At 39.9% G+C, this 14,618-nt stretch overlaps 1 protein-coding gene and 1 long non-coding RNA gene across 2 annotated transcripts in view; both read left to right on the plus strand.

Moving 5' to 3' along the window:
- Positions 1 to 5,933, plus strand: part of LOC141568688 (uncharacterized) — a 508,036-nt gene extending 502,103 nt beyond the window's left edge. The window contains exon 5 of the long non-coding RNA XR_012491914.1: positions 5,788 to 5,933. This is a non-coding gene — a long non-coding RNA (uncharacterized LOC141568688). The remainder of the gene's footprint in view (positions 1 to 5,787) is intronic.
- A 387-nt stretch (positions 5,934 to 6,320) lies between these two features.
- Positions 6,321 to 14,618, plus strand: part of CYP7B1 (cytochrome P450 family 7 subfamily B member 1) — a 167,731-nt gene continuing 159,433 nt past the window's right edge. The window contains exon 1 of the mRNA XM_019710701.2: positions 6,321 to 6,666. Coding sequence (XP_019566260.2) covers positions 6,554 to 6,666 — 113 coding nt within the window. The 5' untranslated portion in view covers positions 6,321 to 6,553. The remainder of the gene's footprint in view (positions 6,667 to 14,618) is intronic.

The following is a 14,618-nucleotide window of genomic DNA, read 5'->3' on the forward strand; positions in this document are numbered from 1 at the left end:
AACATTGTTCTACTATGGTCCTAATCAGAGGAAATGTTTAAATTGATCTCCCAGAGGCTTTCCTGGTTGCAATATTATAATAAAACTTTGACTCATAAATAATTTAAAGTTTTTTTTTCTTTAACATTGGAATGATTTCAAAAATATGGTTGGCGTATCACCTCAGAAGCTGAGAGGCTAGTGTTACTACAGCTCTGCTAATGAAAGAGAGAACAACTCCAAGCTGAATGAATGCAAGAATCATTACCATCTGAGTTTGAGATATCCTCCTGGGCTGAGTCTTTTGTTTAGACTGCATTACATCTCAACTTCTCCCTCAGTCTATCTGTTCCTTCACTTTCCCATCCCTGGTGCTAATCCTGAGAGCCTGTCTTAATGTATTCCTGTGCTGGTGTCCCTTTCTGAGTCTGCTTCTCAGGACCTCTTCTATAACAGGTAGAAACAGCAAAAACTGGTGGGAGAGGTGGTGTGGGTAGATTTTACTTCAGGCCAGGGCTCTTTATTGCATCTCTAATAACCAGCAAGGCCCAATGCAAAAAACAAAAAACAAACAAACAAACAGTTTTTGAGTCTATAAAACTTTCCCTTAGTGAGGGAATGGTTTTTATGTAAAAAAAGGCTTAGAGAATTCCTTGGGCTTTCTGTCCTCTGAAATCTGGGTCCAAGGGCTATTCAGGAAATGAAATGTTGGACAAGCCAGTAAGTCAGAGACAGAGAAAAAAATCTTGAATCTTAGCATGGGAAGTAGGATCAGACTGTGAGAATAAACTAAGGTTTAGCATGGAACTGTGAATTTGTAAGCCAGAGTATTCAAAACTCAAGTATGTATAAGTAATGCCAAGACTATTAAACAAGAAATGACAAAACTCTTGAATCTTTTCCCTCCTTTTGGAGATAATCAGAGCCATCTGTTTCACCATTTTTAAAGTTGCTTCAAAATAATTATATTCAGGTCTGACCTAAAAATTGTACTCTATTTAAGAAAAATTAAAATGTAACAACACTCTTAATTGTTGGGTCACTTTGTTCATTCAACAGCATTTTACTTAATAAGTATTTTTGCGTGCCTTGTCTATATGTGGAAACTGAATGCTAGGTCAACACTATAAAATGCCTTTACAAGAGAAAGAAAAACTAAAGAGGAAATAAGTGCAACTTTTGTAAGTTGTAAAGAAAGACAGAATAAGAGGAAGCATTTGTGATTTAAGACACTTTCAGTTGGGTTCATGGCAGACATCGAAGGTGCCTCATGTTTATTAATACTATGTGCCAATTAATAACTTTCAGGCTTATAGCATCTCCCGACTCAGTTTATACTGTTATTGTTGTCTCAGCTGCAATCAGAATAGCTACCTTAAGAAAAGAAAGTGGTGCATTTTACATTCGAACCAGGCAGAAGCAATATATCAACAAGCCAACACCTCAGCTGGGATAAGTTTGTCTGATAAACTCATTTGTATTTATACCTTGTGACAATGGAGCAGAAAGTGCTCAAATGTGAAGGAAAAAAAAAAAGGAAAAGCTCCAGGTATTTCAATTGTCATATATTTACCCCTCACAATTTAATCCCCATAAACCTATAGGGAAGGTAGTCTTATAGTATTCTTCAGATGGAAAAACTGAGACTGGCCTCAGAGCTAGACAAGGGCTGAGGTAGGCCAAGGTACAACGCAGAGGCCCTACTTTCCCCATGGGGTAGCTCAGGTACGGATACCTCACGGTAAAAACAGGATCCATAAACATGGAGGCAAGAGTGATTGAGCAGAGATAGTAAATGGTTAGTGAAAGAAAACTCTAAGGAAGGCATGATGGTACAATGAAAGGAGAAGTAACTTCACAGTTGAATATGGGAGCTGAATAGTTACGGGTGCCCTCAACTCTATGAGTCTTGATTTTCTTTTATGTAAAAGGGAATAATAATACCTACATCAGAGACTGGTTTTGAAGATGAGATGTAATAATGTATGTAAAACATGAAGTGCTACCCGACACTTAGCAGTTCCTCTCAATTCATGTTCCTTTTTCTTCCAGTTTCTTTCTCTCCTCTGCTTCACAAGTTGGTCCAGAAATGGTCTTAATTCTAATAGAAGGGGATAGGAAATCAAAGTTGGTGAAAATAAAGCTCAGGAGGAAGAGAAGAAAGATAACAGCAGTCATTCTTTTTAATTATAGATATGATTCTGGAGGGGAGGAAGAAACTTTCATCTACCCTTCTAGGTTCTTTTGACGGGTCTAATAATTAAATCGACTTGAGACAACAAGAGAAAATAGTCAAATTTACATACGCATGTATGAGAACCACACATAAATGAGAGTCAAAGACTGCACATACATGAGACAGAAAGGTAAAATTAGGTATATATGACATCTTGAGCCAAGGAATGAGTTAAGGCACTGGGGCTTCAGAGGGGAGGTGGGTAAGTCCCACAGGAAGATAATTAGAAGTTTTCCCTGCCACAGAGCTAGGTCGTAAAAATGTTCTTTCTGGTCATAACTCTTACTATTGGCAAGACCCCCAATTTAAATTCTTTAAGGAAGAGGTAAAAGTTTCTCTTGAGCTTATAGAGTCTCAGTTGCCTTCAGCTCAAAACAATCCACATGCCAAAACAGCACATCTTGGGGAGGTCTGTTCTGAAGCCCTTCAACTCAGAATACAATCCATATTTTATGTTAAAAGTTGATAAACTTTAATTTAAAAAATTGATAGAACCTTTCAGACTTGAGTACTCAAATCTGATATTTGGAACTTCCCAATATTGGAAAAAAGAATGTGTGAAATTCTGCTTTGACATTTTTCATAGTGGTACTTTCAAGTGTTTCTCAACAAATGATCCCTATAACCTACCCTTTTCCCAGCACATGATTTGCAGCAGGATTGGAAACATATGGGTGCATATTTTTAAATCCCTCCATTGTCAAGCCACAGTCTCGCGTTGATTAACCTTTTTTCTTTCTCCTCTCCAATGTCAATCCTTCTAGTCCTCTTAGTCCCAGCTCTTTGAAGGAAGGGCCACCTCATTCATGTTTATGGCTTCAGTAGGCCAAGTATACTGCTGTGGACATTATTTGCACTTCGCAGTGTGTTGTTGATCGAGTCGGTGAAGTTGGAGGTCTCAATCAAGTGTCTCAGTATTCTCAAGGTCAGGAAAGAATTAGGACAGAGATGTTGAAATGTAGGGGGAAGACAGTCATTACCCAAGTTTGGGTGACTTCCAAACAGGCTCTTTAGAATCAAGAGAAGACCACGAGGGAGGAAAGCAGGGCCAGAATTCAAGCCCTATTCATTGATCAGACAGAAAAGAGGCTGACAGCTCAGACCAACTGGTAGATGAGGGTCACCTGGGCTGGTGGGAGAGGCTTCGGACTATGACTCATCATTTGGATTTTCGTAGCGCTTCCTGAGACTCCAGTGTATTACCCTCTCCCTTTGCTCCTTCATCTTTGAATTGTTTTAGCTTGTATTTCTCTCTCTCCATGTGTCTCACAATCAATATTTTCTGAAGACAGATGTTTAGGCCAGTTGCTATCTATACTGAACACACTTTCACATCTGGATACCCTCAAGTCTAAAGGCTACCCCATGACTCTTTTAGATCTGGCTGTTGACCCTGGTCTAATTAGTGTGGCCAAGGTACACAAGACACTAACACTGGTAAGTGATCCTGAAGGGACAATTTGTGGCTGGTTTCTGGACAGTTGGACAGCTAGAATTTTAGAGTTGCTTTACCTACATGTCTTATGAACGCTTGTGTTGGAAATAAGCTTGAGTTGTCAGCTTTAGCAAATAAAAGTATAGGATCCCCAGTTAATTTTGAATTTCATATAAACAACAAATGATATTGAATATAGTATTTTGTGGCATAGTATCCAGGCATAGTGTCCACATTATAACCAGCTAGAAAAGGATGAGGAGGCAAAGGGCCTGTCCATTCTTAAGGGCACTTTGCTGAAGTAATAGCTTATACTTAGTCTACTGAGAAGAATTTAGTCATATGGTTACATCTGACTACAAGGAAGGCTGGGAAAGCAGTGTGTATAATGGACAGCCACATGCTCAGCTAAAAAAGGAAGGAGAAAATAGATATGGAGAGTCAACTAGTCATCTCTGTTAGACAAGTGATGGGGACAAAGGCATGTGTATGAGGTAAAATAAATTGAACTAGATTGAATATAATGATGTTGTTATTGGGTTACAAAAGCAAAAGAGGAATAAAAGACGTCCTTACATTTTATTTCAACAGGACCAGGTCAGTTAACAGATGGAGACCCCTTTAAACAGAAATGGGAAACACAAGAGAAACATATATTCAAAATGTATTAAGTGTGTACCATAGAGTGTTCTAAGTAAGGTGCTACACAGATACCATGGGGCTATGACACAGTTGCTAATCAAATCTAGTAGGTGACACTGCAGTCTTCTTCCTTCCACTTCCAGAACACAGTGATTAACAGCAGGGCTTTGCCATTATTGTTATGAAATGTTTAACACGTGGTAAATGTTCAATAAGTTGATTAATGCTTGATGTTTTTACCTGTATTTTCAAACAGATAATCAAACAGAAAAGTTTGAGGCTTCTTGTAATAGCTAGCAAGAGGGGCTTTGTGCAGTGGTTACAGAAATGCACAGTATGGGTGCCATCCTGAAAATGGGCTCTGCTGGCCAAGGAGTGATGGAAACCCATTTGCTTGCTCTTAGAGGAGACAGAGTAGCTGTTGGCTCACGAAGCCTTTTGGATTTCCTGGAAAATTGAATCTACAATAGTAGGAAAGAGAGGCAGTAGAAAGACCCCAGCATAAAAGTTAGAGATGAAGATACTCATAAACACTAGGGTTATAATCTGGCCCAGCCATTCACAGCTTTAAGGCCAAGGATAGCAAAGCAGCAGTAATTGAGTTATGGAGCACTGACTGAGAGCCAGGTACATGCAAAGTATTTCCAGTGATGTTATCTCAACCCCAGGTTATGGGATCAGGAAGGTGCAGATATGGTTGTGTAAGAGATAGTTCTGGCCTTCTACTGCAGGACAGACAGAAATAACTGAGACATAGTGGGGAAAGTGGGATGGGGTAAAAGCAGAGAAAGTGTTGAAAGTATGGAGGAAGGGAAGTTTAATTACAAAAGAAAAGTTAGCGTTAATTCCTAGAAGGAAGTGGGATTTGACCTAGGCCTTGAGAGGTGGGTAGAATTTTAGTACGTATTTAAGGTAGAGAAGAAAAATTTTCAGGCAGAATGAATATCATAAACATAGGTGTGAAAAGGCTGATTGTGAGGGACACATTGGTTCAATCTTTCGTGTATATAGAACTGCACCAACCATGGGAGTTGTACCATAAACAGAAATTGCAGAGGGCTTCTCATTGCAGGTCGGAGATTTATGACTTTATTACAAAGGCAACTATGAAGAATTTTGAACGGGGGAAAAGCAGGATAGGTCTGTGTTATAGGGAGGTGGCCACAGAGAGGATGGGCTGGAAAAGTCAAAGGTCACAGGTATGGAGGTCAGTGCTGAAGTTATAATAGTTCAGAGAACTGTTGAAATAAAGTTTTGCATAAAAGAAAAACAGTTGTCTTGGAATAGCTTTGGTTACAATGGTGGTATTATTATTATTAATCAATTAACAGGGGTAAGTTACTTAACGTGAGTGTCCTTGTATGTTCTTTAAAATGCTGCAAAAAATTACATCACAAGTTTTTTGAGGAGAGTAAATGCACACATGTGAAGTCCCCGGTGCATGGTGATTACTCAGGAAAAGGTATTTTAAAAGCGTCTCCCTTATTTTTCATAGGTACAACCTGTGGGTATCATACCACTTCTATTTTGGCTCTTGGTGTTGTTCTGGAGTAGCTGGTGGCATCTGTCTTCTCTCTGCCTGGACTGTGTGCCTCATCAGGACTTCTGAGGGGTCACGGCCCCGTCTCCGAATTCACCGACCTCGGGGTAGTAGGCTCTCAGCGAAAGGTGTCTCCGCAAGCAGGACCAGCAGGGTGAGAGGCTGGCGCCAAACAAACAGCTCACTCTGCAGGTACCTGCCGCCCGCCGGGCTCCCCGGATCGTGCCTTCGGGATCCCCGGAGCCGGAGCGCGGTGGGCACAGTCCCACCCTCTTCGGGGGCGAGCAGGGTCCCTCCTGAGGCTAACGGGCGAGAAAGCCAAGCCACACGCACTTCCAACTCAGAACAGAAAGTCCCCCTCCTTCAGGCCTTCAGAGGCCCGCTCTCGGGAAATCCCAACCCCTTTCCCCGCTGCGGCCCTTCTTCCCGCCCCGTTTTCCAGGAGCTGCCGGGCGGGAGGCGGTCGCCGAGCCGGGCGTGCGCGTGGGTGGAGGATGGGCCGGGGGCGGAGGGAGTCCGGGAACTTTGAGACCCAGCTTCGGGGGCCTGCGGTGACGTTCCCTGCAGTGCCGCGAGCAGGCCAGTCTCTCGGGCCGACCGAGGGAGCGCAGCCGGGAGGAGCCCCGCCAGGCTGCAGAGTCGCCGCGCACGCCGCTCGGAGACCCGGGGCTGCTCACCGCAGCCGCGCGCGACCCGGACGGCGGACTACAAGTCAAGCGGCATGGACCACTTCTCACGGGAGCCGTTGTTGCTGCAGCTCCTCAGCTCCCGGGGCCTGGCCCTAGCCGGGCTCTTGCTGCTCCTGGTCCTGTGTCTGCGCCGCCGCCGCACCAGGTAGGCGCCCCGGCGGCCTCGCGCTGCAGCCCCGCGGCCCGGGCCACGCATGCGCCCTGGGCCCCGCGGACCGCGCGCCACCCAGATGGCCAAAGGAGTCCCTCCATGGTTTCCAGCGCAGATTGTCAAAACTTGCTGGCGGGAACCCGCGTTGTTTGGAATCCCGTGTAACGACAAGGCTTTTGTATGCTTCTTGCCCATACATACGCATACAGAGTAAAAGTGTTGGGACCACATTCGACTTGCTGCTCCTGTGTAGGTTGTAAGAAGCCCTAGGTTTGTGTTATGCATTATGCATCACGCGTGGCCTCCAAACAGACACACTTTGGTGCCTTGTTGCAGCGAGTTGATAGTTTAGGGCCTACAAGTCATACAGTGTTTCAGGAGGGGGAATTTTCCTACATTTCATTCATTTATAAATGAAATGTTTCAGAAAAAATGTGTGGTATGAACAATAATTATGGATGCCGCTCTGTGCCTCAGTTTACCTCACTGTCCCTTATTTGGAAAAACGAAATAATGCCTCATGGGTTTTTCATGAGTACTAAATGAGTTTATAGTGTGGATTTTATGCATTTGCTCTATTATTTTTATTAGAACAAAACAAAACAATAACAACAAAACTCAGAAGTGTGTCACTTTATCTGATATGAAATGTGGAAGTAGAACAGAAATTCAAAATAAGAGCATTCCCTTTGAAATGCTTTGAAGTCACTGTTTTCCTTGTCTTACTGGGTTATTTTTTCATATGATCAGGTTATTCATAGCTTTTGATAAACAAGCAGGTAAGTTTCAATGAAGAGTAATTGCTACGTTGTGATCAGATATCACATACCTCACATTCACAAACATACGGGTATGTGTGTGTAAGTATAAATACAGATTTATGTATATCTATATATGTACAAATATGTATGTGATATATGTGTGTGACATAGGTTACTTCTCGATGGTTTGGGGAAAATGGCATCATTGTACTGCTTTCAAAAATCTGGACATTTCTAGAATGTTCATAGATGAATACTCTAGAAGGACGCCTTTGCTTTTTTCCCCAGGTGAGTTTTCTGTGATCTTCCTGGAATATGCCAAGCCCTCTCCTAGGCTGCCTTTTCCAATAGCTGTGCTCTGACTTTAGAGCCCAAGATGAGGATTTAGGAGACTTTCACTTCAGTGTTTTTTTGATTCTAGGTAGATTCCACTTTCTAGTCTGTCTGCAGTGTCCGCAGAGCAGTTCAGATGTAGGAGGTCTGACAATTAAGTGAGAGAACTTGTTGCAATGATGTTGCTAACATTTTTTGCTATCAGAGGGATTATTCATTATGAATTTGTACTAAGTGGACAAACATTTAACCAAATTTACTATTTGGAAGTGCTGAGAAGGCTGCGTGAAAAAGTCAGATGACCTGAACTTTTCATCAACAATTCACGGCTCTTGCATCACGACCTTCACCGGCTCACATGGCACTGTCTGTGAGGGAATTTTTAGCCAGCAGACAAATTACTGTATTGGAACACCCTCCCTACTCACCTGATCTGGCCCCCAGTGACTTCTTCCTTTAGCCGAAAGGAAGACATTTGGATGACATTCAGGACATCAAGGGTAATACAACAACAGCTCTGATGGCCATTCCAGAAAAAGAGTTCCAAAAGTGCTTTGAAGGGTGGACTAGGTGCTGGCATCAGTGCATAGCTCTCCAAGGGGAGTACTTCGAAGGTGACCATAGTGATATTCAGCAATGAGGTATATAGCACTTTCTCTAGGATAAGTTTGGGAACTTAATTGTCTGACCTCATATTTTTAGGTGTGCCTTTAAAGAGAGCTGGTAGATCAGAAGGTAATCTGTCCTACTCCCGTCTTACATGTAGGGCAAGAGCAGGCAAGCTGACTAGGTCATTCAGGATCATTGACGGTAATTGGGGTGAGAATGTAGAACTTGGGGTGCAATTGGGAAGGCAAAAGTGTTTTCTCTTCCAGCATACTCAGACTAGGCTTATCTTTCTCTGTACCACTAAAAAATGTTGTCCTAAGGGATTCATACCGTCAATTACCAGTTCCTTCCAAACAAGAAGACTGTTTAATGCTGCAAATCTACAGAGCACTGCATTCTAAAGAAGTTTTATTATACTGTCTCAGTATATTTACCTCAGGGCAAAGAAGGTTACATTCTTTATTTTACTATTTCTTATGTTTGCACATTTCACTCTAATGCTCTTGGAACATGCTCTATGATACCACCATTAAGAGAGGAAACTATAGTTAAGAGTTTCTTATATTTGTACAGATTTTTTTATGCTTAGGCTAGTATGTTTGAATGTATGTTAATAAAAATGTAGAAAATACATTTTGTGGCAACTTTCTTTTTATACTCTACAATACATTTTAGACATCTCCCTGTATACTACATTTCTGACACCTTTCTAGGTCAGGGTATTGAAATCATTATTTGTGATGACTGTATAGAGATAGACCACACACACGTGCACTCGCATACACACGGGTGTCTTTGGGCTTTTGTGGAAATATTTATGTAGGATCGTGGAGTAGTTGTCAAAATGTATGTGTGCTTTGCACTTTAATAAATGTTGCCAAAATATTGTAAGTCCCAATTTATGTTACTACTAATGACCTATGTGAGAGCCAATTTTTTCATATCCTGTCAATAGTAGTATAAATAATTTAATTTCACCAATCTGATACATAACAAAAATAAAACTTCATTTTTATCCTAATTTTTATTTATTTACTTTTGAGGGACTTTGAACATTTTTAAAGAAGATAATTGTCTCTTTGTTTCTGGATCATTAATAATAAATGATTGTTAACCACTCACTTTTTGATCATTAATAGCTTTTACATAATAGGAATTGTCACACTCTTTCATACCCACAACAGTTATTTTTCACTGTTGTTATTAGTATTTGTTTAAGTGTTTCTGGATATACCTCTTGCTTTGAGAGCCCTTGTGCTCTCCAGCATTATAAAAAATGTTCACCATTGTTTTCCATCTAGTTTATTTTTAAAAGATTTTACACATACATATATTAACATTTTTATTCTCATTCTATAACCATCCTTTGAACAGTTATGTCTGAAGTTTGTAATATAGATATTACAGGAATGCCAGATGTTGCAAAGTAAAAATTTAAATGTTACCTACAAATTGGTAAAATATTTTTTAAATAGGTAGAAACCAGTTCCAGAGGTCATTTGTTTCCTTTGGCTACATACCATCTCATTCTCCCTCTTTTGATGGCAGCAGTTTGATTTCCTTTTGTGAAATTGTGTTTTTCCCTGTTAGACATGATCTGGTGAGATTGTCAACTGCAGAAGCCATTGCTGTGCTCCTCAGGAGAGATGGCAGTGGCTTGGCCTACAATTGTAACTGTGGAGTTGATGGGAAGTGGTTTGAATTGGGGTATATTTTTGGTGGTAGAGTCAACAGGACTCACTAATGGGATAAAGGTGGTATGTAGAGAGGAGTCAAAAATGAAGCTTAAAAGTTATTTTTTTCGTTGTTTTATATTTCTTGAAGGTTTGGGGGATGGAGGACATCAATAATTTTATTTGGAGACATGTTAGATAGGTAGAGAGATGTGTTTCTGGTGTGCAGGAGAGAGGTCCATGCAGGATATATAATTTGGGGCCACTGAAGTGGCCCCAAAGTCATTCGCATTTACAAATATGAAAATGGCACGTAAAGCCACAAGTGTATATTCAGTCACCTGGTGAGAGAGTTTGATGGAGAAGCAGAAGACCTGGGCCACTTTCTTTACTGAAGAGTCTGGCAGAGAAAGAGGAACCAGTGGAGGAAACTGAGAAGGAGAAACCAATGATAGGAAAAGAAACCCAAGTGAATACAGTCTCCTGGAAAATAGATAGAGACATATTTCAGCTATGGGGAGTTAATCTGTGTCAGATGCTGCTGAGAAGTTCGGTTTGTTGAAGACAGAGAAATGACCATCAGAGTTGAAAAGGTGCAGAATTGTTAAGAGCTATGCAGAGAGGTGGTAGGAATGAAAGCCTGATTGAAGTGGATTGAAATGCTGTCCTACAATAACTTCTAAGACTTTATATTCAGACTAGTGTATTGTTGTAGGATTATGTGTTATATCTCTAGAGCCAATAGTTCCAGTAATTTTATTTAAAAGAATCTCTCCTGGTGAAATAATTATGCAGGTCCTTAAAGATTTTTTTTAATATTAGTTTCAGGTGTACAAAACAATGTAATAGTTTTGTAGACATTTACACCCCTCACAAAGTGATAACCTACTACCCCTCTGACATCGTATATAACTGTCACAATTCCATTGACTCTATTCCCTATGCTGTATTCCATATCCTGTGACAATGCTCATTAGGGCTGCTTATTACAGTGAAACATTAGCAAAAACTTGATTTCTAAAAAAAAAAATATTGGTTTAGTTAAAGAAATTCTAGCAATCCAAATAATAGAAAATTATGTAGCTATAAAACATATAATGTAGAATATATGAAGACATGGAAAGCAATATTCAAGATAAGTAATAAAAATTACAAGGCAAAATATGTTTATATACATGGTGTTGATAGCCTCCAGCCAAAGACCACTAGGAACATACCTGTAGTTTATAAGTTGAGTTATTGCTTATTGCAATAAGAAAGAACACACACCATTCATCCGCAGTAAAAGACCATTAGAAAGGACCTAATGGTCTATAAATAATGGTCTATTTATAGGATTTGGGCTTGTGTTACATGATTTTGGGGGAGAGTTTGAGGAAGCAAAATTTACTTGTTGGTAAGATACTGTCAGAAAGTGGGGGCTATTCTATGATTGGACATCTTAATACATCTCATCTGTAAGGCAAAAGGAATGGATTGAGGCTAACTCTGTAGTCGGTAAATTAGCAACAGACACTAATATCAGTAAGGTTTGGGGGGGTATTTGGTCATTTTTTTGATTTTGAAAGTTCATAATTTTGTCAATATTTAGACATGGTCTTGTTCTTGTCTTTACCCATAATTGTCATGGAGTGGCTTTGTTTCATGTTAATGTTGCACAACTGTTCAGTAGAAGAACAGACTGTCCTACTTGTGAGTGTCCAGAAAGCACCCCAATGGCAGGACTGGCTTTATCTTTCTCAAAAGTGTAAGAGGCTGCAAGGATTTGGGGAGTAAAATTTATATATAATGTAATGTGCTGATTTTGTGTACAATTCAATTGGTTTTCATAAATGTATGCACTGATGTAACTGCCAAGTCAAGATGTGGAATATTTTCATCAACCCAGAAAGTTTTCTCATGTCCCTTTCTAGTCATTCCCCATCCCTGAGCTCTGATTTAGTATTGCCTAGTCTAAAACTTCATATAACTGGGATTATGCAGTACCTACTTTTGTGTATAGCTTTCTTCACCATAAAGATTTTGAGATTCACACATGTTGTTGCATGTATCAGTAATTTATTCAACTATTTCATTGCAGAGTAAGTTATATTTTATATATAAATTGTGATATATATACACACACACACACACACACACAGACACGTATCAACAGATTTGGCGTGTGTGTGTGCGTATACTACAATTTGGTCATTCTGTTAATGGAAATTTAGTTGTTTCCAGTTTGGGACTATTATGAATAAAGCTTCTGCAAACATTCTTTCACAAGAGTTATTGTGAACATGTATTTAGTTTTTTCTTGGAGTAAAACCTAGGAGACGGTTGATGGGTCATAGGGTAAAGATTTTATACCCACAACCACTTTGGAAAGTTATCACTTTTCCAATGGAATTGTACTATTTTTTTACACTTCCACCAGTACTGTATGTGAGTTCCAGTTGCTCCACATCTTCACCCATATTTGATGTGGCCAGTCGTTGGGTATAAGCACTGTCTTTCTAGATTCTTTATTTTGTTGTCCTCCCCTGGAGAGTGCTGCATTTTGTTTTAGTGTGCAGATCTTGAACTTGTGGAAGCTTGGTTATACCCTTTGTAAAAATGAGTCTATGGAAAGCTCAAGATCAAGCTTTTCTTTGATAGGATTCCAACCCTAAACTCTACTTCCCAACCGATGGGCAGCAGCTGAAATCTCTGCTCAGTTCTTTCAGTCTTCCAGCAGCTCATTCCTTCCACAGGACTCTTTGAATCGCTCCTGCAGAGGCACACTTCCCGGGTTGGCCAAGAATTTGAGGGGTGTTTATATGTTATTTTTTTCTAGAATTTTCTCTTGATTTGCAGCCACTTCAGTAGCCCCAAACTCTGACACTTCAACCAGTAATATTGTAGGGTTTTGTGTGACTTCCAGCTGTCTCTCACCATGGAGACAGTGAGCCCTCAGGGGAAGTGCTGTCCATTGTGGGCCTAATTCGTTATGGGTTTGTTCTTTAATGGTTGACACCCCTCCAGTATCTGCCTTCTTTTGCTTGTTCTTCAGTGTGTTTAAATTATTATTATTTTTTTTTACTTTATGTTTTGTTATTTGTGAAAATATTAGGTTAATTCAAGCTACTTCAGCATTTCTGGAACCTAAACCCAGACTTTTTACAGTGACTATGTCTAGGTGATAAACTTTTGTGAGATGATACATTTTTATGCTTCTATATGTTTTGAAATTGTTGTCAACAAATATGTATTTCTTTTATAATACAGAAAGAATGATACATTTAAAATAAAATGTTGAGAAGTTCTAAAAGCTTGATCTTGAGCTTTCCATAGACACATTTTTATAAAGGGCAAAACTAGGCTTCCACAAGTTCAAGATAATCAGCCAGAAATGTATCTGCACACTAAAACTAAATGCAGCACTCTCCAGGGGAGGACAACAAAATGAAGAATCGAAAAAGACAGTGCCTATACCCAATAGACTGGTCACATTACATTAAAATGTTTTGAATCTTTATTTCCTTTGGAAGAGCCAGCCTTGTGGCTCAGTAGGTGGTAATAGTAGGATTCTAACTTAGAAGATATGATTTGGGTGGTGCTAAGAAACCCAGTTCATTTTCAGCAAGTCATGAATAGTATGATACACTGCTTTTGTCTAATAATTAGATACATGTTTTTTTAAATCACTGTTTACTACTAATCGACTTAAATATAGATACCTACTTTCCAAATTATTGTAGAAGACAACATATAACAAGAGTCTATATAACAAGGCAGACTTGAGAACAGACATGTCTCTACTATTCTTTGCCTACCTCCCCAGCCCCAGCAAAACTGACAAAAATTAGTCCTACCAAAACAATATAAAATAAATATAAAATGGGTAAATTCTTCTATATAAGTGAAATAAAAAGTGGCACTAAATATGTTTGTTGAAGGAGACACGTAAAATAGAATTAAAAAGTTTGTAATGGTTAGGGGGAAAGTGCTTACAGAAAACATGATGGGAAGGGAACAATAACACAGACTTTTTAATCTTAAAGTCCTAGACCCCAGAAGTCTGAAATGGGCCTACCTGGCCTCCATCAAGGGATTGGTGGGGCTTCATTCCTTTCGGTGGATCTAGGGCAGAATCCATTTCCTTCCCTCTTCCAGCTTCTAGAGGCCACCAGAATTCAAATCTCTCTTTCATACTCTGACATTCCTGCTGCTTTTTAATAAGGACCCCACTGAACCAACCCAGATAATCTAGGATAATCTTTCCATCTCAAGGTCCTTAATTTAGTCACATCTGCAGTCACTTTTGTCATGTAAGGTACCATATTCACAGGTTTGGGGGATTACGACATAGACATGTTTTGGGGGACATTATTCTTCCAACCACAGTACTCCTACTGACCCCCCAAGATTTATGTCCATTTTACATGCAAGATATACTCACCCCATCCCAACATCCACAAGAGTCTCAACCCATTACAGTATCAAGTCAAAGTTCTACCAGCTCCAAAGTCCTAAATCTCATTAGATAAATCCTCTACATCAGGTCTGGGAATCTGGTATGATCCATGCTGGGACAAAAATTCCCAAA

The sequence above is a fragment of the Rhinolophus sinicus genome, linkage group LG14, assembly GCF_036562045.2.
Source record: "Rhinolophus sinicus isolate RSC01 linkage group LG14, ASM3656204v1, whole genome shotgun sequence".
In the NCBI taxonomy this organism is placed as follows: domain Eukaryota; kingdom Metazoa; phylum Chordata; class Mammalia; order Chiroptera; family Rhinolophidae; genus Rhinolophus; species Rhinolophus sinicus.